This window comes from Hippocampus bargibanti, linkage group LG20, assembly GCF_051943395.1.
Source record: "Hippocampus bargibanti isolate YZ-2025 linkage group LG20, ASM5194339v1, whole genome shotgun sequence".
Classification (NCBI taxonomy): Eukaryota; Metazoa; Chordata; class Actinopteri; order Syngnathiformes; family Syngnathidae; genus Hippocampus; species Hippocampus bargibanti.
The window spans coordinates 6,864,701-6,886,267 of NC_142753.1; the positions used below are offsets into that span (position 1 = coordinate 6,864,701).

The following is a 21,567-nucleotide window of genomic DNA, read 5'->3' on the forward strand; positions in this document are numbered from 1 at the left end:
CAATTGATGTTTATTAAATTGAAAAACAAAGAGTTTGTATAGTCAACAAAACCGCAGAACTTTATCTTACCTTAACTCGGTTGTCTTAATGAAGATAGTTAGTATAGCAAAATATCGTTAAATTAAAACCAATCAACTTTTTATTGTGTAAGCTTAATGACAATTCTTAATTGGCCCTATAATTAGAATGTCGCTTGGCTTTAATTAAACCCCTGCACAATAAGAAAGTGGTCTATTCCAAAATGGATGTCTCGTCGAGATGGGGAAATAAAACATATTCTGCCACATACAACTCACAATACACAGCTCTACAGAGCTTTTAGTTTTAAGTACAAATTGTTATTACTACAAAAATAGGATCATCATATGTAATGTGAATCTTATAACAAATTTTATTTTTTTAAATTTATGATTGACAAATTGAACTCCCCCATTCTGAGCCAACTTGTAACCTCCCAATGTTCCGGCTACGCATGCTAGTCCCTCTTTGTCCAGTGGCGAGAAAGAAGGCCACAAGTTATCGCACCGTTTACGTTTTTTCTTCACCAATTCGAGTTAAATGTTGGACCAGCGAGCGTACGCCGTGCGAGCGAGGACCGGTTTACCGGCCGTGACCCGCCGGGGACTTTGAATTTCAAACGGGACGAGCGACGTGAGCAACGGAGAAAGGGTACAGTTTTTTTGCCTCCCCAAGGTGGCTAGCCGTTAGCTCAGGAGCTAACGCTAGCGCAATAAAACAGCACTTACCCAACAAAAATCAGGAAACAGTTGGTTGCTCTCTTTTTTATTGTATTTTTTTGTGATGTCATAAGCGGTTATTTATCAGTAATCACAATTTCAGGTGTTTAACGGGGAATTTGTGACATAGAATCGCGGCTACGAGCCAGCCACCTTGGGTTAACGTGGCTAGTTAGCCACCTAGTACATCTGTATGTGATCATTCGGAGAGCAGAAAAGACTAGCATGGCGCTTTTTATTGTATTTCTTCATTTATTTTAATGACATGGCATTTGGAGACCAAATCCCGGCGTGACAAACCTGGGCCAGTCACCCAACTAGAAGCCGTGTATAGTTGTGACATGTCCCCGAGGGTGGTAGACGTTGTTCATGCCGTCACCGTGGTCATTTTTTAACTCCTTTTTCTCTTGCATATGAACGGTGACACGCCAACTCACCGGCAGTAGTGTTAACTAAATGGCTGCCGAATCGGGGAGACTACTGGCGGGACAAGGAAAACGAGGCAAAGGTAGGAAATTGACTTTCACGCCCCTCATCCTCTCCAAACCCCACTTGCCCCAAAAGAACAAAATTCGACTGGATTCATCCATTAGGCTGCACTTGTTCTGTATTGCCCCTCTGATTTATGTACCTAGTGGCAGCTGTTTCTCAGAGACTTCTTGCTGTAATTGGGCAGTGAACCCCCACGTATTTGCGCTTTACCAATCACAAACTCATTAATTCATAACATTAATATGTATATTATTTTGTGTAAACTTAAAATAGCTATTCAGGTTGACCCTGTTAATCGCAGGCTTCCAAAACTATCCATGATTGGCAAAAAGATTCGCTGCTGTCTGGCGAAATCTTCACAACTCCTAAATAATGACATTTCAGGCAACCAGAGATATGTTTGTTGACTTATTTCTATTGCATCGTCAGAAAGCCCTATCAGAAAAATTGCATTGGCTGTTAATTTGTGAAGATAACAGACTGACCAATTGTACTGATTTGTGTAAATATATGAAAATTACACAATTTAGCCACTGAAACTTAAAAAACAAACTTTGTACCCAAACCCACCTTCTCTTAAAACATATCTAAACGCACTTTGAAAGTATGCCTTTACATTCGTTGTCACTCTCATTTTGTTGAGAAATGGGAAATATAGCAGTTTTTCATATTTGCTGTGAAACTGATCAAATGGGCAAAATGTGGAGTTGTTGATTCAGTGCTGCAGGAAAAAAGGCGGTTTTGTTAGTTAGCAAATAGGCAGGAGTTCACTGTCCTTCAGGATGCTCATGTTTTACCTGTCCTCCTCCCCTCATCTTCTGCCTTGTTTGCATCCTCCTTCCCCTCTGTTCTTCCTTGCGATTCTGATAGTAATCACCTGGATATACAGCATCTTGTTTTTTGTCGCCTCATTGACGTCTGTCGATCGTGAGACAGGCAAAAACAATATCTTCCCTCGGTCTTCTAAAAAAAATCAAAATAAAGCAGTAGCTGATCCACTCAGGGGTATTGGCCAATCCAAATGTGGCGCTCCTCTCGATTGGTGATGCACTAACATCATCACCCCGCCCCCCTTTTTTCCCACTTGTATTCTTATTTTTATTTCTCTCTCAGCCGCACAAATGAAGAGCCCAGAGAAGAAGAAGGCGAGGAAGTCCACTTCACAGGTTGGCTTTTTTTTGATAACCACATTCACATAAATATAGACGTCACGTTACTTATGGGAAAATGTCAAACTAAAAGAGACTTCTGGATGTCACCTTTTACTTTTTTGGCCTTTTTATAGAATTAAATGTCAATTACATCCATAAATCAATTTGAGGAGGCAACTGTGGAAAGGTCTGGTGCCAAACAGGCTTCTCCACCGCGACTTGTATGCTACTTACTGTACCTCAAAATGATGGCGGTGTGGTTATCTTTGACTGGTCGCCATATGCAATTTCTTCCCCCTAATGTCTGTTTCACAACAATCGGATTTCAAATGTGGATGTTGGTACCAGAAAATCACCCGTCAACTTGCTGATGAGTTACCATGGAAAAGGGCCAGACATGAATGTGATGTTTGAAGACGACATTTTACTCTCGTTTTATCTAGGCGTCGGGGTTCTCGCACCTCACAGAGTTTGCGCCCCCTCCCACGCCCATGGTGGACCACCTGGTGGCCTCCAACCCCTTTGACGATGACTTTGGACCACCATCGCGGCCCGGCGGAGGTGGCGGGCCCGGCGGCACGCCGTTCCTACCCAGTCCGGGTGCAGGCGGAGGAAGCGGCTACGGGGGTGCAGGCCGAATGGGGGGAGGCGGCATGGCTTTCATGGGGGGGCCGGGTGGCGGACAGCCCGGACCAGGACGCAGACCGCCATTTGGACCGCCGTCCAACGCCGGACCACATCACCACCAGCTGGGCTTTGGAGGGATGCCTGGTTTCGGGGGCGGGAGCGGAGGAGGAAGTGGCGGTGGCGGGTTCCCTCCCGGCGGTCCCTCTCAGTTCAATATACCACCAAACTTTAGTCCCCCAATGCACCCCGGGTCAGGCTTTAACCCCATGTTGTCTCCGGGTGGGATGGGAGGTCCCGGAGGAGGGGGTCCACCCCACCCTCGATTTGGGATGCCACCACAACAGCAACACGGACAGGGCGGACACCCGTTCAACAGCCCGCCGTTACCCGGTGGAGGAGGAGGCCCCAGGGGACCCCCGCACGGCCCCATGCCGCCCATGGGCGGCATGGGGCCCGGTCAAGGGATGAACATGATGAGTGGGATGGGCGGTGGTCCTGGAGGCATGTTGGGGGGATTACCGGGCATGGTTCCTCAAGGGCAATTCCCCCCATCGCAGGACGGCTCCTACCCCGGCCCCAGCCCACCGGGACCCGGCAATGAGGAAGGAAAGAACTTTGGCGGAGGAGGACCCCCCCCTGGTCCGCAGCAACAGCAGCAGCTTAACTTAAATCCCAACGGGCCCCCTCCTCCAAATAACACCGCCCCCGGCCCCCCTCCTAACTCTGGTCCTCAACAACCGGGAGGAGATTTCCCGGGCCACCCTGACATCCAGCAGCCCAATGCGGGCGCGCCGGGCCCGCCGCCCTCGGTTCAGCCCCAACCCAACCCCAACTCCTCACCCGGCGGCCCCCTCAACGGGTCGGGTCAGCCCCCGCCCCCCAACGCCAACACCCCCAACTCCAACAACTCCGCCCAGCAGCAACAGTCCACCCCGCCTAACTCCGCACCGGGTTCCGTTTCACACAACCAGCAGAACAATACCCCCGGTGGCGCCGTTGCCATGCCCAACGCAGCCCCCGGTTCGGCTCAGAACAACATGAGCAACAACAACAACGGAGGCAACACCCCCGGCGGCAACCCCAACCCTCCCTCTAACGCCACCTCCACCCCCAACACGCAGTCGCCCTTGCCCCCGGGCCCCTCGGTCCCCTCGGCCGGCCCCGGCTCGGGCCCGGGGAAGCTGGGCGGGCCCGGCATGGTGTTCCCCTGCGGCCTGTGCATGTCGGAGGTCCACGACGACCAGGACGCCATCTTGTGCGAGGCCTCGTGCCAGCGCTGGTTCCACCGTGACTGCACGGGTCTGACGGAGCCCGCCTACGGGCTGCTGACCCGGGAGAGCGCCGCTGTGTGGGCCTGCGACTTCTGCATCAAAACCAAGGACATCCAAGCTGTGTTTGTGCGCCAGGGACTGGGCCAGCTAGTTGCCGCCAACGAGAGCTGAGAGGGGGCGGGGGGACATTTGACCCTTTACTCGTACGCTACGTCACCATCACTTGACATCCATCGTCATATCTAAAAATAGCACTTTGCTGTGATGAAAGTCCTCTGAATTTTCCCGGAATTCCCAATTTGCAAATTTTCATGAAAGTTCCTCCGGAAAATTTGCCTAAAATTAATTGACAACATTGAGCAAACGCGTTTGATTTTGTTGTGTTTGTAGCGACACCTCAACAGCAAAGTGCGCTTTAGCACTCGATTGTTCTCAGTTGTGCGTGCGTCAGCGCCAACATGGAAGCATATGTTTTTTTTCCCTGGGAATTTTCAGGAAAGTCGACTTTCATCTCTGACTTTGAGTGAAATAAATGCTCCACCCTGTCCCCATAGGAAAAAAAGATGAATGTTAAGTGACACACATTTGGGGACAACCAGCACTGACACCAACACACTACCTCACACACACTGACTGGCGCACACATTGAAAATCCCCACACGGTAAAAACTGATGCAAAATTCAGTTTGAATTGCCCCTCTATCAACCTCCCCATTGCCCCGCATATATTTATTAATGTCACAAAGAGTGCCTGATCTTTTCCTAAGTATTTGTAATCATTTTCTGGTTATCGGGACATGAAAATCGCTGTCACATAAGTCATGTTGAATCCAAAGCAGAAGCAAGCGCGGCTTACATGTTCTGTTTCTGTCATACCTCATCAAATAGAAATTGTAAATATCAGCGTTATATCAGAGCCAACCGATGACTAAAACCCACGTTTGAAAAGAAATATACCTATATATGACATCCAAGGTAGCCATTTTGTCCTTGAATTGTGAACTCTGCTTTTCAGGCGTCCTTATACTTTGAAAATGTGGTGCATCATCAAATCATCAAGGAATGCAGTAATTGTCCCGTGTTGATATTTTGGCCTTCCCTGGGATACCAAATCACGAGAAAGGGGGGAAAAAAAGAGAGAAAATTCTCTGGTGATGATATCCTTTCATGATTTAATGTCCAAGTTGCCTTGCTTTAATTTGTCTCGATTCTGAAATTTTGAGCATTTTTTTTTGTATCAGCTGATATTTTGCTGTGCTCTGGCGCCCTCTCGCGTAAATTAGGGGAACAACACCCGGTGGGAGAAAAGGGTTGGGAATGAGGTGTGTGTGGGAAGGTATTGAAAATTGAAGTAAAGCCAACATTTTTGGTTTCTTTTGTAAATTTGTCTGATTATTTGTTCCCAGGCTTATTGCTGTGTAATTTCCACCGCCGCTGATGAAATTGTCATTCAGGTACGAACGTTTAAAAATGTGATTGCATGTTATTTTACACAAAATCGTCACTTTTCCGAATCAATACAAGGATGCGGTTGAATGAAGTCGGGGAACCAAGTCCCCGCCCTCTTCCGGGGTCTTCAGCGAATGTCGTGCATCCAGGGGCGTGGCAGTCGTGTTTGGCAACAGGTTGCTCTGGCAGCGACGAGCAAGCAGCTCCGATAGTACCCCCCGGTCTCATCACACGAGGACGCTTCGGGATTACTTCCGTGCAGGTAAATTTGCTAACAATTCAACATTTTAATTGCTACTATCTAATTGTTTAAAGCGTGTATTTGTCTGTTTGAATGTGCTTTATGCGCGTCACTATACTATACGTACTCATGTTGCCACCCCGTAATCATCAGACACAGCAAAACAAGCACCCCCTCCGTTAATTAGACAGCAGTGCGTTGCGTCAACTCAGATAAGCTTCAGCTTTAAAAGGGATGTGAGGGCGCTTAACGTGTGTTTACTTGTCTCCGCGCGCGGTTTCGACGCACACCACCGATACCGACTGACAGGACAGGTGGGTGTGACGCAACAGACCCGCAGCAAAAAGACAAACAGAATTCAAGTCTTTTTTTAAAGCAATTGCGGCTTTCGATCTTAAAAAAACGAATCTGCTTTGATCTGCTCTTGCAGCTATAATTAATTCTGAGCATTAGAAAAGATGGTGGAACAAGGGAGCGCTTAATTTGGCTCACTTTGAGGTGATTTTAATAACATGCAATTTGCTTTTTTGGTACAATGTTAGTACCCGCCATCACCAACCTCACCCTTTCCCAACACAAACACCAAAGGAATACTCCAAGCTGGATCGCTTCCCCGCTGTGTCATTTTCTCTTAATTAGACAACACCACAAACTGTAAACAAGGGTGGGTTTTTATTTATTAATTTATTATGCTCTGATCAAAATCACTATGCGTAGATGAAAATGCATCCATTTTTTTCAACGTGGTAATTTGACACCCAACCACTTTCTTCCCACTTCATTATTGATGCGCATCTTTCGCCTCCATTGCGTTATTGAACCCCCAAACATGACAAATCACCAACACATTGCAACCGATTCAAAGCTTGTTGATACCAACAACACTGTCGTTGATGATCAAGCATCCAATTGCTTCTCTTTCTTTCTTACCCTTTGGAAAGAAACCCCAAGTGGAGTTCAGAAAGTAAAAGCATCTCAGAAGGAAGCGAGGGGGGGCCAGCTTGGCCTGTTCGTCAACATTCCCGCCTCAGCGTTCCTGATCGTCCATCCTAGACACAGAAGCAGACACTCTCTTATCGTGTATTAATCAGCCCATCCATCCCGCTGGTGAGGTTGCAGTCCTCCTCGGTGGCCGCCGTGTCCTCTTAATCACTTTCTATTTCATCCCAAGGCAAAGTATGCGCGCCAACGCCGTGTGTAGAGGGACTGTCTGGCATCCAAGGAATTGATTTTTTTTTTAACAGAGAGTGAAACAAAGGTTGACTTTGATTCCCCGGATTCCCATGGTAATTTCTGTTACACTATAACCGTTGAGTTAGAGCAGGTTAGACTTAAATTTCCTGTGGAGGCTCGAAACTTCATTCTAGGAATTCCATTTCTTCCAATAATCTTGGACATTTCCTGAGAGGCTTTCAACATTTCGGCTATTTTGCCATAATTGCACAGCGAATATGAGAATGCTTGTATTCTGTCTCGTTGATGCCCCTCCAAGTCAACACATGCTCTGCCTGAGTGACTCCTTAGACAACAGTCTGGCAAAGTGCGTGGGGGTCATTGCGGACATTTGAGCCTTTTTGTGTGTGTGTTGCGCTTCCCAGAGCCAGAACAATAGGAATGAGTATTACCCCCACCTGGGTGTACTCTTCTTCTACTTTTATTATTCTTGAACATGCTAAGGAGTGCTAGCTGTTTGCCATAAAATAGCACTGTGCAACAGTTATTGGCAGAGGGAAGGCATCCTCCCACCCCCCACACACAGACAATGAATGCGTTATTAATTGTGTAAAAAGCCTCATTGGTGTCTTTTGTGATGCGGAAGGAAGTCTTATGAGGCGTCATTTTTTCCGGACTGCTCTCGTGGAAACGAGTCAGATATGGAAGCTTTGTTTCCGTGCAGGTTTTTGTGTAGGGGTCCCGCGCAGTGTCAAGTCGAAATGGTTTTAGTGCAGGTTCGCAACGTGCCCCGTGGGGTGGAAATGATCCAATAGCATGAATACAAATCGCTCCCATAAAGAAGGAATTCAAAGCTATACTTTTGGGCATTTTTCTTAAGTGACGAAGGGCACATCTTTTTTGACACCGGAACAAAATAGCAACGCCTACTGCAATTCCATAAATCTCACAAAAAAGCACATATGCGACAATGAAAGAAGCCGCATATTCGCGCGAGTTGAGTTGAAAGGCGCAAAAAGGTCGCTGCAGTTTCCACACATTGGCAAGTGTCTCGTTCACAGGTGTTCTAGTCAAGGCACGGGGGCCAAATTTTGCCTGCCACATCATTTTTTTTCGGCCCGTGACAGCAAATCAAGCATGTCAAGTGCCATCACGTTTGCTGAAGTCTGAACCGAAATTTCCAATGTAAAGCACAATAACAGTCATTATTTTTTAATTCAGATTCAAAAGTAATTATTCATATTTTTTGCGCTCAATATGTAATTACAAGGAGGGGATGAAACATTCTAATGGCTTCCCCAACTTCATGACGGCACCCTCGTGGAAACCATAACTACAATGTGGACTGTGGCAAAAAATGAGTTTGACAACCTTAGTCCAGTTTAATTGACGACCAGTCCATGGTGTAGTCCGAAATGGTCTGGGTTCTACCCCCAGAACCCAAATTCATCACCGCATTTGCGCTTTGGTTTTCTTGAAAGGCTACCAGCGCGCCAGCCAGAAAGCGGACATGAGCACACTCTCCGCCGACAGGAAGCCTGCGGTGGACTACGGCGTTCAGATCCGCTTCATCAAGGACCTCCACGACACGGGTGGCGCACCGCCCGACAAATCCCGGGCAAGCAACGCCGCCTCACCCCATTCCGCCAGCAAATATGGCGTGGCGGTGCGCGTTCAGGGGATCTCCGGGCAGCCCTACGTGGTGCTCAACGACGGCGCCAAAGGTGACTCGTACGGCGTTCAGCTGAACACGCCGCCCCCCGGCCCCGCCGCGCCCTCGTCCTGCTACAAGAGCGCTCCCAAAAGCAACGCCACGGCAGAGGTCATCCCCCCTCGCGCCGCCGCTGGCAGTCACGCGGAAGACGAGGAGGGCGAAAACTATCGCAGCCCCTTGAGAAGACCCCCGGGGGACGGTCAGGCGGGCACTCACGGCGAGGAAGAGGCCCGGGCTGCCGACCCCCAGGCCCAGAAAGAGACCGGCCAGGATGAGTACAACGAAGCCGGGTTGAAACCAGTCAAGGTGGCGAACGGCGCCGGACCAAAGGGGTTCAAACAAAACGGATTGACAGGGTCCCCTTCCGAGCACCTTCCCGCGTCACCTTCACAGCCCCCGTTGCCGTCCGACGAGAAGCCCATCGACACCAACTCGTTAGCTCCGATCAATAAGCTGATCAATAAATTCAACAACAGGACGCAGAGCAGGGGCCGAAGCGGCGCCCGGCAGCACCTCCGTTTGGAAGAACGCAAGCGCTCCAAAAGCCTGGAAGCCCGCAAGGAAAGTTCCCGGCTTTCGCCGCCCTCGCCGACTTTCAACCCCTACGCTTCACTTCTGTCTCCCCGCCCGTTGACTCGCGACCCCGTGACCTCTGAGGGGAGCTTCACAAAGTACGATGCCAAGGAGAGATCGGCGGGGGTGGCCCGAAAACCCGTAAGAAGCAGTAAGATAGCGATTTAGGTGTACCGCTCGCCAGCTTTTTCTCAAGCGTTTTTTTTCTCTATCAGGAGGTACCGCCGAGGACCCCAAAATCTGTGGGGAGTGGGCAGAAGGCCCAAACCAAACCAGCTCTTGGCAAAGAAGGGTAAGCAAGTCCACCAAGTCACACTCGCCACATGTAATCCACTCAAGGCTAATCCGCGACATCCCTTTGTCATCTTTCAGCATCAACGACAGTGAAGCAGCCCTTCAAAATAAAAGCTCCCTTGTTTACGAGACTTCCGGCACCTTGAAGGTATGATCCTTTTATTTTTCCTTGACAATATTCAAGCTCTTGAAGCCAATCCATTGACAGTTAACTTTCAGCAAATGAGTGTCATGTTGCGCTAATATCGTAGCAAACAGATGGCTTGGAACGTGCCCCCCACCCCATTTGTGATCAAATGAAGCAGATTTCGCTGTTTCATTCGGAACTCTTTTGTCAGAGTTTTAAAAGGCCGCTCTCCTGAATCCTCCTGTCGGTGCGCTCGTGTTCCTGAATAAATAGTGTGGCCCTCCCACCCTGGAGTGCGCGCGTGATGGTGTGATGTGTTGTGGCTTGGTCGCCTAGCAACCATGCAAATGCACGCTTATTTAGAGGCGTCCTCAAGTGCCGCCCACACTTTTTTTTTTTTGCATTTTTTAATACGCCAGCGTATGAATTACCCAAATGATGAATTTGCCATTTGTCTTCCACAAAGTGCGCATTATGCAAAGGACATTTTAATTTTCAATGGTGTGCATTTGCATTTTTATTTGTTTTTAATATTGCAGGTTAGTTCCCATTTTTGGTGTTCTTTTACTTCATTGTTCTTGGAGACTATTGTGCCAGGGAACAAATTACCGTATTTTCCCATGTATAAGACACACCCAAAAGCCTTGGTTTTCTTCAAAAGATGACCCTGCGCCTTATAAGTGAAGTCATATTAGGCCACAACAGGTCTCGCAATGACTGTCAGTAGCCACTGACTCCACCCCCCCCCCCCCCCTGTAGACGAAGTAGTGCCTCACCCCAACCTCTACTGTCGTGCCTTATGTGGTGGGTCTTATATTTAAAAACTTGTATATATTGATATGTTATACAGTAAAATCTCGTTATATCGATATCGGTTATATCGATAGTACTGCTTATTACGATACTATTTCTATGAACGCAAGGAGAAAATTTACATGCCGCAGGATCGGATATATCGATAGTCTGGTTATATCGATATTTTTTCAGATTCCCGAGAATATCGATATAACGAGACTTTACTGTACTTGGAAAACCTTTTTCATTCATTGAAGCTGCGCCTTATAGTCCAGTACATGGAAAACATTTGAAAATACACCATACATTGGGGGTGCGCCTTCTACTTCAGTGCGCCTTATACACCGGAAAATACAGTATACATGATTTCCGTGGGGGTAAATGGATTGTGAGGACTTTAGACTTCTGTATCTCCGCTTTGTGATCCTTCCAGAATATGCCGGTCGTGCGTGCGTGTGTGTTTTTACCGCAGTGCTATGGTGGCCGCTGACATCCCCGGCGATGCCAAGGTGTTAGGTTACATAACTCGTTTGCTTTGTGTGACATCCTAACAGTGGGAAAAGAACACAATCTGGGCAAGAGTTTACCCGCTTTTTCTCCGCGGTTAAGTTTTTTTACTTGTGTGTTAGCATAGCGAGTGTGTAGGAGGACAAGCGCGTGTCGAGATCTCTTTCCGCAGCCTTGACAAATGGGGGCGGGGGTGGGCGAGCAACACCTAAATACGCTTGCCAGCCGCGTTTGTGTGTGTGTGTGTGTGTGTTTGTCTTGAACAAATTCACAGCACGCCGCTGGTCCGACTGGTTCTCTACGAGATGCTCAAAGAAATAGGTCGGAGAAAGGAACCAAGAAAGATAATACAGAGCGAATAATGCATGCCCGAGGATGACTCCAGACTTGTGCCGCGCTGTCTGTGTGTTGAAGGATGGACTCCAGAAGAAATGCAACCCCGTGGAGCTCCAGGAGCAACTCACTTGCTGCAAGAAGCAGCTGCAGCGAGCCCATGAAGAGTAAGGACGGCTGGAGTATATCGCACTCACGCAAATAACCCCCTAAAAAATGTAATGCCCCCCTCCCGCCTGCATGTATGTAGGTTGACGGAGGAGCGCCTTGGTCGGGAGATGGCAGAGTCTCACCTTCGTCTGCAGGAAGATCAACTGGCCGAGCTTCAGGAGGCTCTCAGGAGGGTCTCGGAAACCACATCCCACCCCGATTCGCTGAAGACGGTACTGATGCCCAATTTTGTGTGCGTGCGGCAGATCAATTCGAAAAATTGCCCATCAAGCGAAGCTCCCAAAATAACAGTCACGAATGGCTGAGATCGCAGGTGTACAAGTTAAGGCCCAGGGGCCAAATCAGGCTCCACCAATAACCCGCACAAGCCATCTATACACTTGTTGCAAAAAGCTAACAACCCAGTTAAACAGAACAAAATTGATGAGGAACAAGGTAAAATTAGAAAGAAAGAATAAGGCTACGTTCCTTATCAAGTGTTTAATGCTGATGAAACCGGCCACTCCATTCTATATCAAGCGATCAACGACCATCACAAAGGTAAATAAAACGACTTTATTACATAGTACAGTTTATTTCGTTAATTATAATACCATAGCACATTTATTATACATAAAATAAGGTATATTTTGTGTAGTTTTAAGGCTTAGAAAATTAGAAAGTAGAAAATTATGTTTTATCGGGACCTGGGAACGGATTATTCTCATTTTAATGGTTTCCTTTGGGAAATTAATTCATTGAAGGTGCACCTTCTATATGTGAAAAGGTTTGAAAATAAATTGGGGTGGTGCGCCTTATACTCCAGTGCGCCTTATACACTGGAAAATACGTGAGTTTTTCATTAATTTGTTGTGAGCTTTTAATGGCTTCCCCAAATTCCTAACGGCCCCCGAGAGGAAACCGCAACTACAACGGCAAAAAAAAAGACTTTGACACACTTGGCTTGGATGAAATCGCCCCTGTCGCCTATCTGAGTGGATTTGCGTGACATCAGGACGTGGCGAGCCTGCAGGCCGAGCTGGCCGAAGCGTCGGCGCGGCGCCGCCATCAGGACGAGACGCTGCGGCAGCGCGAGCGCGAGCTGACGGCCCTGAAGGGGGCGCTCAAGGAGGAAGTGGAGTGTCACGACCGCGAGATGGAGATGCTCAGGGAGCAGTACGGCCTGGACATGGACAACCTCAGGAAGACCATGGAGCAGCTCACGCAGGTGCGCCGCCGTCATTTCGCTCGGCCTTCAGGCTCGTGCTCGCCCGTTTGGGATTGCTGCCCAAAGATTTCAGAAATTCTCCTCACGGCGGATTTTTGTTCCAGTCGCAGGAGCAGATCGAGCAGGAGCGCCAGCACGTCAACGCAACCCTGGTGAGCCTGGAGGAGGAGCTGGACAGCTGCAGGGATCAAGGAGAGCATTGGAAGTCGCAGCTGGACGCCACCTCACAAGAGTTGCAGCAAACGCAACAAACGTGAGCCCCGCTTACGTCATTTATTGAGCTTTTTATTTGGGTCTATTTAGTCATCTATTTTTTTATCTATTTATTTATTTGCCCATTTTTTTAGCCGTTTGTTTGCTTGTTTATTTATTTATTTACCATTGTATTTATTTTTGTATTGATGTGTCTTTTTGTATCTATTTATTTATTTACCAATTTACGTTTCGATTTTTTATCTATCTATCCATTTATTTGTTTGTTTTTCACTTATTTATTTATCCATCTATTTATTTACCAATATATTAATATATTTATGTTTCTATTTATTTTTCTATTTTTGCATCTATTTTTTTAATCTATATAGTATTTAATTATTTATTGTTTTTGTGGGTTCTTTTTTTTGAAGGAGTGGGGGGGATTTCTGTCCACTTTCTGCTGACTTCTTCCAGAAAGTTCTCAAAACACTTTGCGGCGTTGGCATCAGCATCAAGCAAATTCTCATTTGGATGTTTTTCTTTTTGGCTCCTTCTTCTTTTTTTTTGTAAATAATATCTCACAGTTCAAAGCGGGAGAGGGATGGGGGAGTAGAGGGGGGGAGGATTTGGCATGGGGGGTATTCTGTGCTTTGATTTGGAGTCTCTGTTAGCTCTTTTCTATTTTTAACGCATGCACTTTTCATCCGGCAGGATGCGGACGCACTCCGGCGGTCACATGTGAGAACGTACAGAGTGTTTGTGTGGCTCCAACTAACTCCAATCACAAATTCAATCGTCGCTTGCCTCCTCTTGAAATCATTTAGGAACGTGTTCTTTTTCATGTCATTTTGTGCTTCAACCCTGAAAGGATGAAAATATTTATTTCTCATCAAATTGTGTGTGTGTGTGTGTGTGTGTGTGTGTGTGTGTGTGTGTGTGTGTGTGTGTGTGTGTGTGTGTGTGTGTGTGTGTGTGTGTGTGTGTGTGTGTGTGTGTGTGTGTGTGTGTGTGTGTGTGTGTGTGTGTGTGTGTGTGTGTGTGTGTGCGCGCGCGCGCGCGCGCGTTCAATTTTCGTGCACTCTTGCAGTTGTGAATGTTGCGTTTGGTCGGCTTGGTCATGGTCCTCACTATATTTGCCTTTTGTTGTGTCCCGCAGGCTGCTCAAGTGTCAATTGGAAAAAGGCGACTTTGAAAGCAAACTGAAGGAAGTTGAGGACTTGGAAGTCGCCGTGCGTAAGCAGAGCTCGCCCGAGGTAACGCAAACGCTTTATCGGCGCCCAAGCACGGAAAACCCGAACAAATTCGGGAATGGCGCTCCACATCTTATTTTCAATTCCAGAGTAAATTTGTGAATGGCAATGAATGAATTAAAGGACAACTGACACCATTTCTTTGTTTCTTAACTGACATCAGAAAAACGTTTTATAGCATCTAAAATACCCAAAACACGCAGGCTGATATTTTTAGTCAAATGCAAAACACCAATAAAAATGACTTAGTGTCCCAAAACTGCCACAAAATGAGCTCGAAACTGGGCAGATTCAGAAAGTCCCGTCCCCTTGTTCGTGATGTCACGGCAGGATACTCCTTCACAAACTGTCTTTCTCCAGAATCAAAAAAATTGCTTCAAAGAGTTCAGATTCGGAGAAGATGCTTTCTTGTTACTCATCCAGTTATGAATATGATTCAAATAGTTCTGAAGAGGAAAGCATAAATGTTTGCAATCGATTAAAGACGTCCTTCGTTTATCAATTCGAGCCGTCTGGCCTCCAATGTAGCGTCCAGAAAATGCACAAGATGGCACACAAGCTCCGTTGGAAATTTGTCCGCTGGGAATTTGTGTAAAGTTACACCTTCTTTATTCGTGTTAACGCAATTGACTACGGCACACAATGATTCACCATCGCGTTATTTGTGTAGTTTTCCTTCTAATTTCGCAATCAACACAGTGTTTTCAGATGAAAAAAAGTACCCAAAATGCATTGTGTGACTTCATGAATATTCAACGCGAGGCTTAAAACGTAAAATATAGCTATATGCGATGAAATCTTTGTAAAGTGCGCTCAGTAGAAGTCATTTGAAGTGATTTTACAAATTATGGACGCAACATGTCCGGGGTGTCGGTTGTCCTTTAAATGTTTGACCTCATGACCCCAAATCATGAGTTTATTTACACTCACTATTTAGCAACGTCGATACTTTGAGGTAAATCGTCACGAAGTCCCAAGTTCAGAACGGCCTTCTTGGCGCTTTCCCCACCCAGTTCTTCAAATGCTCCCTGTTCTTTTGTCGGCCCACCCATAAATCGTCATCGTCAAGGAGCTCCGGCGTTGCCTGGACGATCTGCGCCGGGCCCACGTGGAAGCCGACGAGCAAAGGGAGGCCTTCCACGACCAGAGCGAGACCCTTGAAGCTTTGCAAAGAGAGAGCGGCGAGCGCGAGGCCCGGCTCCTGGCGCAGATCGCCGACCTGCAGGCGCAGAAGGCCGAGCTGGAGAAGACCCTCCAGAAAGCTAAAGAGGTGAGCGACAGACAGTATTCACACCCAAATGGATCCCTCGATTCCCAATTGCTCTCATTTTACACCTTGCCGTTATTTTCCCCTGAAAAATCGGAACTCAGATTTCCAGTGGCAAGCCGTGCATTTGACAGCTAGGCCTTCAGTAGTGCTACATCATAATCAATCCAATCCTTAATAAGTATTTGATGACTATATAACTTTTACTGCAGCTACAGCCGTGACTGCGGCTCATCTAAAAAGTGTGGTGTGATTTACTACATGTCCACTAGAAGGTAGCGTTAGCTAGGAAAGAAGGCCTTATTGCCGCCAACTCCAAATTGGATTGGTTCAAGAAAGCAACAGTTTGATTGACACATTTGATGATGCGGCAGGGCCCGCAGAACTGATTGTGAAGGCGTCCTGGTAGATTTTTGACCCTGGTAACAAATAATAGCTGAAATGTGATTGGTTCAATGCTTCAATATGAAAACAAACATCTGGAAGCAGCGCAACAGGGGAAAGAAAAGCAATGAAAGGAAGCTGAAAGCCAATTTGCAATTATTAAGTACGAATTCATGGAGAAAATATAATTCACATCAGTCTGTGATTCAAATATTTTGAGGCCAGCAGAGAAGGCCTTGCTTGACGCTCCACTGCAAATAATCCAATTTAAAAACAAAAATCTCAATAAAGTTGTCATCTTTTTTTTTTTTTTTTTTTGCTGTCTTGTGCGCAGGCGTCTTCGTCGTCTTCCGTGGTGGATCACAGCGCCAACGTGGAGCTCCAAGAAACAAACGCTCGCCTCCGAGAGAGGATAGCCCGCATGGTACTCGCCACGCGACAATTATGTAAATTCCTGTACAATCGAAAAACAAACAAAGAGCCTCCCGCGCACTCTATTTCCAGCTGTGAATGAGGCCGGGAAAATAATCCCCCTCTTCGATGCTAAAGAATTTGTGCCTCTGTAACTTGATATGGAGAAAAAAGTAATTAGGGAGGGTATGACCGATTGTCCAAAATGGCGACAAAAACGTAGGTTTCAATTGTTGCATGGAAATTCCATTTTCTGTATTTTCCTCAGATCGTGTCCGAATTAAGACAAAAACAGCAGTAGCAACGTAAGCACCAGAACATTTTTTTTCTTGTCTCATTAACTCATTGACTGGTAGACGATGTGCCAAAATGTGTCCACTCCAGTGCCAGGGTGTTTTCCATTGTCACTCGAATTGCACGACTCACAGAATATTGAGTTTTAGGACGACAAACATTCCAAGCAGCGTAAGAAACCTTAGACTTTCTTCTTATTTGAAAAGACTTAATTGCTAAGTTATATGGGTTTGGAGTTATCTGAGCTTGAAATGGGGGCGGCTGTACAAAATACAATACTTATACGTACATATTGATTTATATAGCGCTTTAACATGCACAAAAGGAATATGCTGCCCCCCTCATGGGAGGGAAAAATATTGCCAGAGGTCTGACCGAAGCTTAAACGCAACCCCCCGCAAGAAAAAAACAAAACCTGAACAAATTCGGGAATGGCGCTTCATGTCATGATTTTCAATTCTCGAAGAAATTCGGGAATAATAATAATAATAATAATAATAATAATAATAATAATAATAATAATAATAATAATAATAATAATAATAATAATAATAATACATTTCATTTACAAGTGCCTTTTAAAACTCTCAAGCTCACTTTAAAATCACAGGATATGTTTTTTCTGTGGGTGAGCAGCGGCAGCCACACTCGCCAGCGTTCACTTAACCCGGAAGTAACTCAAAAATATAGAAAGCGAGCTAGCTAAAATGGCAGTGAATGAGTTAAAATCTTTGTTTTTTTTTATGTACACAAGCTAGTTTCTCACACTGAACTTCTGAAAAGAAATCACAACGATTCAACCGAAAATGCCGACTTTAATCAACTAAAAACTGTAACCCATCCCCCCTCGGCCCCTTCAGAGGCTGCACTCCAGCGCCGCCAGGAACCCCGAATCCGAGGAGGAGATGGAGGCCCTGGAGGACGAGAACCGCTCCCTCAAGTCGCAGCTGGAGGAGGCCAAGCGAGGGACGTCGCGCCTGAGCAAGGAGAAGGACGATCTGAGCCGCCGCCTGGAGGAGCGCGACCTGGAACGCGAGGCCCTGCGGCGCAGCAAAGCCGACCTGGAGGAGCAGAAGCGGCTCCTGGACCGAGCCTTGGACAAGATGAGCAAAGAGGTTCTGCCGCCGCCGGGCCGCCGCCCACGCTCGGCCTCGCCGCCTCTTCACGTCGCCGTCCGGCCTCCGCCAGGTGGAGGCGGTGATGGGCGACTCCCGCCAGTCGGTGGCCGCCCTGCAGACGCAGCTGGACGAGTGCAGGGAACGCGCCCGGAAGGACTTGCTGGAGGCCCAGCGCAACAACAAGGACCGCATGGCCGAGCTGCAAAGGGCACTCAGCAACCTCAAGACTCAGCAGGAGGAGGTACGCCCTGCCACAAATCCCCCCCCAAAATAGAGAAAAAAAGCCCCATTGTCGCTGCTTCAGGTATCGCGGCTGAAAAAGGAACTTCTGGGCTGCAGCGAGGAGCGAGACGGCGCTCAGCTGGAGCGAGACCTGCTGGGAAACCGTCTCAAGCACTTGGAGAGCGAGCTGGAGTCGCAGAAGGGAACGCAGACGGATCGCAACCGGGAGATCAGGAACTTGGAGGTGAGGGGAGGGGACTCCAAGCAAAGACCAAAAGGGAGGCCACCCTGCACGGCTCAAGTCTTTTTGTTTTCCAGGACAAGACCAAGACGCTGGAGATCGAGTTGGACGAGGAGCGCAGCAGCGTGGAGCTTTTGAACGATCGTATCACGCGCAGTCGCGATCAGGTCCCGGCTTCACTTTTGCATGTTAGTTGCCAAGCGCTGCCGTCAACGTGCGCGCTTTTCACCTTTTTCAGGTGGACCAGCTGCGCTCGGAGCTGATGCAGGAGCGCTCGGCTCGGCACGACCTGGAAATGGACAAAAGTGCCATTGAGAGGCAGGTCAAGGAGCTCAAGTCGCGCGTGGCCGACATGGAGGGACAGACCAGACCCTCGGCCGGCATCGCCGTGCTGGAAAGCAAAATCCAGGAACTGGAAGAGCGGCTGCGCAGCGAGGAACGGTAAAGTTAGCCAAGATCCAAAATACGCGGTAAACCACGATCCAGAACCGGCTCGTTCTCGCCGTTCAGAGAGAAGAGTGGCATCCAGGCTTCTCAGAGACGAACTGAGAGGAAACTCAAGGAGGTCAACGCCACGCTGGACCAGGAGAGGATCCAGCACATTGAACAAAAAGATCAGGTAGGTCCGCGGCACACAAATTACTACGGAAGAGCATTAGGGCCAAGTTGAAATATACATTTTTATGGAGATGGGGTATTATTCTGAGAAAATAAAGTCGCAAATTTGCGAGTTACAAACTTGCAAATTTGCTAGATTTAAAGTCACAAATTTGCGAGATTTAAAGTCACAAATTTGCGAGATTTAAAGTCACAAATTTGCTAGTTTTAAAGTCACAAATGTGCGAGATTTAAAGTCACAAATTTGCGAGATTTAAAGTCACAAATTTGCGAGATTCAAACTCGCAAATTTGCTAGATTCAAACTTGCGAATTTGCTAGATTTAAAGTCACAAATTTGCTAGATTTAAACATAAAAAAAAAACCTTTGGAGTTTGAGATATATCATTCGGTAGTGCGGTGGGTTAGCATTCGCAGCCTTGTGAGACGAGATAATTTGCAGAACAGAAGTGGGTACCTGTGGAGTTGCAGTTATTGCGTAATCCATTTATTTTATCAGGTTTTCATGGCCTAACTAAGTACAAAATGTCAATACTTTTGACCGCGACCGAGCTTACGACACCGTACCTTCAAACTCCGGATAGAAACCATAATATTTTGATTCTGTGCCAAGACTTGAAGGATCTCTTTGTTACTAAACCTAATTTCAAAGTAACAACTGATTAACTCGTCCATTTTAGCAAGACCGTATCCGTCAGCTACGGAAGAGCATTAGGCTGCTAACCCACTGCACGACCGAATGATTTATCTCAAACTCCTAAAGTTTTTTTTTAAGTTGAAATCTTGTAAATTTGTGACTTTAAATCTACCAAATGTGCGAGTTTGAATCTAGCAAATTTGTGACTTTCAATCAACCAAATTTGTGACTTTTAATCTAGCAAATTTGCCAATTTGAAACTGGCAAATGTGCGAGTTTTTTTCTCAGAATAATACCCCATCTTTAAAAAAAATATATATATTTCAACCTGCCCCTAATGCTCTTCCGTAAATTAGACTTTATTGTCTGCAAAAGAAAACAAATCAATCCATCTGTATTTCCATCCGTCACACTGCCCTCTGGCGGCCAAATTGCACACAACGGATAATTTTACACACTACAGCAGTAGGATCATAAAAAAAATCCCCATTCAATGAAATTAGCAAATTCCAACTCCATTTTCCCCAACCCCCCCCCCCCCCCCACCACCACCACTACAGCTGACCCTACGCGTGAAGGCGCTGAAGCGGCAGGTGGACGAGAGCGAAGGAGAGGTGGAACGTCTAGAAGGGGTACGCAGGAAGGTCCTGAGGGATCTGGAGGAGCAACAGGAGCTGCAGGAGGCTCTGCGGGCCAAAGTCACAGCCCTGGAATCCGAATTTAAGTAAATATCAGCCCTTATCAAAACCTGCTTTATTTTTTTTTACTTAAAGGACAACCGACACCTCCGGACAAGTTGCGTCCATAACTTGTAAAATCACTTCAAATTACTTCTACTGAGCGCATTTTACAAAGATTCCACCGCATATAGCTATATTTTACATTTTACGACTCACGCTGAATATTCAGGAAGTCTTGTTTTCGAGTGGATGACGATGCCCAAAGTGACGTCACGGAGGGAACAACCCTGAAAGTGACACACAAAGCATTTTGGATACTTTTTTTCATCTGAAAACACAGTGTTGATTGCGAAATTAGAAGGAAAACTACATAAATAACGCGATGGTGTGTAAGTTTACACAAATTCCCAGCGGACAAATCATTTCCAACGGAGCTTGTGCGCCATCTTGTGCATTATCTGGGTGCTACATTGGAGTCCACACGGCTTGAATTGATACGGAAGGACTTCTTTAATCGATTGCAAACATTTATGCTTTCCTCATCAGAACTATTTGAATCATATTCATAACTGGATGAGTAACAAGAAAGCATCTTCTCCAAATCTGAACTCTGTGAAGCCATTGTTTTGATTCTGGAGCAAGGCAGTATGTGAAGGAATATCCTGGCGTGAGGTCACGGACAAGGGGGCGGGACTTTCTGAATCTGCCCAGTTTCAAGCTCATTTTGTGGCAGTTTTGGGACACTTTAAGTCATTTTTTTTGGTGTTTTGCATTTGACTAAAAATATCAGCCTGCGTGTTTTGGGTATTTTAGATGCTATAAAACGTTTTTCTGATGTCAGTTAGGAAATGAAAAATGGTGTCGGTTGTCCTTTAATTTGCAATTTTATTCCCCTTCAAAAAATATATCTATATTCCAAATCAGACGGAAGGCACAGCACTCCCACCGTAGCACTTTGGCCACGCTGAGCTCCGAGGACGACGACACCTTCTACGACGTCAACGTCGCCGCCATCTTGAACGAAGGTTCCAACTGTTAAGAGCCGAACTTGCGACATTGCAACTCGCCGTACATTTTGTATTGAAATGTGACTATGCTGTGTTTATTATTCAAAATAATCCCACACATGAGGCACTGTGACTGCAAATTTTTTTTTGCACCCCTATCTGATATGTATCTTTTTGTTTGGAACGACTTCGAAGTGACGCTCGTTTGCTGCTTTGTGTCTTGTTTTACATCATTGGAAAGATTTTGCTTTTATCGCTGTTGTGAATCACCTTTAGAAGGTTAAAAAAAACAGCCTGTGATCGATAAATTGCTGCAATTTCAGCAGATATTTCAAGTCAACTATGACAAATAAAATAGGACGTCTTGTATTTGTTTTTGTC

General features: G+C 46.5%; 2 protein-coding genes across 7 annotated transcripts; both read left to right on the forward strand.

Moving 5' to 3' along the window:
* The first annotated feature begins 481 nt into the window (after window positions 1-481).
* pygo2 (pygopus homolog 2 (Drosophila)) lies at window positions 482-5,662 on the forward strand. Of its 3 annotated transcripts, none has more exons than XM_089023717.1 (4): window positions 482-670; window positions 1,182-1,246; window positions 2,344-2,396; window positions 2,825-5,662. In XM_089023717.1, exons 2-4 carry the CDS (start codon window positions 1,195-1,197, stop codon window positions 4,448-4,450), a joined length of 1,731 nt encoding a protein of 576 aa, XP_088879843.1. In that variant the 5' UTR covers window positions 482-670; window positions 1,182-1,194; the 3' UTR covers window positions 4,451-5,662. The 3 variants fall into 3 exon arrangements, with proteins under 3 accessions (XP_088879843.1, XP_088879844.1, XP_088879842.1); XM_089023718.1 differs by having other exon boundaries at window positions 1,185-1,246; XM_089023716.1 differs by having other exon boundaries at window positions 482-1,246.
* A 141-nt stretch (window positions 5,663-5,803) lies between these two features.
* Window positions 5,804-21,555, forward strand: cgnb (cingulin b). 4 transcript variants are annotated; one of them, XM_089023712.1, is made up of 20 exons: window positions 5,804-5,990; window positions 8,624-9,570; window positions 9,645-9,721; window positions 9,802-9,871; window positions 11,567-11,652; window positions 11,736-11,868; window positions 12,651-12,863; window positions 12,968-13,116; window positions 13,770-13,796; window positions 14,215-14,311; window positions 15,378-15,578; window positions 16,294-16,383; window positions 17,525-17,779; window positions 17,853-18,023; window positions 18,087-18,248; window positions 18,323-18,412; window positions 18,484-18,686; window positions 18,756-18,864; window positions 20,060-20,223; window positions 21,104-21,555. In XM_089023712.1, exons 2-20 carry the CDS (start codon window positions 8,653-8,655, stop codon window positions 21,216-21,218), a joined length of 3,330 nt encoding a protein of 1,109 aa, XP_088879838.1. In that variant the 5' UTR covers window positions 5,804-5,990; window positions 8,624-8,652; the 3' UTR covers window positions 21,219-21,555. The 4 variants fall into 4 exon arrangements, with proteins under 4 accessions (XP_088879838.1, XP_088879841.1, XP_088879839.1 ...); XM_089023713.1 differs by lacking the exon at window positions 5,804-5,990 and adding an exon at window positions 6,935-7,076; XM_089023714.1 differs by lacking the exon at window positions 5,804-5,990 and adding an exon at window positions 7,235-7,255.
* The last annotated feature ends 12 nt before the right edge of the window (window positions 21,556-21,567 follow it).

Bases quoted from the DNA above. Each gene is read 5' to 3' on its own strand.
- pygo2 (XM_089023716.1), top strand. From the start codon at position 1,195: ATGGCTGCCGAATCGGGGAGACTACTGGCGGGACAAGGAAAACGAGGC. The intron at 1,247-2,343 runs GTAGGAAATTGA...TTTCTCTCTCAG, and splicing joins ACAAGGAAAACGAGGCAAAG to CCGCACAAATGAAGAGCCCA. The intron at 2,397-2,824 runs GTTGGCTTTTTT...CGTTTTATCTAG, and splicing joins CGAGGAAGTCCACTTCACAG to GCGTCGGGGTTCTCGCACCT.
- cgnb (XM_089023712.1), top strand. From the start codon at position 8,653: ATGAGCACACTCTCCGCCGACAGGAAGCCTGCGGTGGACTACGGCGTT. The intron at 13,797-14,214 runs GTGAGAACGTAC...TGTGTCCCGCAG, and splicing joins ACGCACTCCGGCGGTCACAT to GCTGCTCAAGTGTCAATTGG. The intron at 18,249-18,322 runs GTGAGGGGAGGG...TTTGTTTTCCAG, and splicing joins GGGAGATCAGGAACTTGGAG to GACAAGACCAAGACGCTGGA.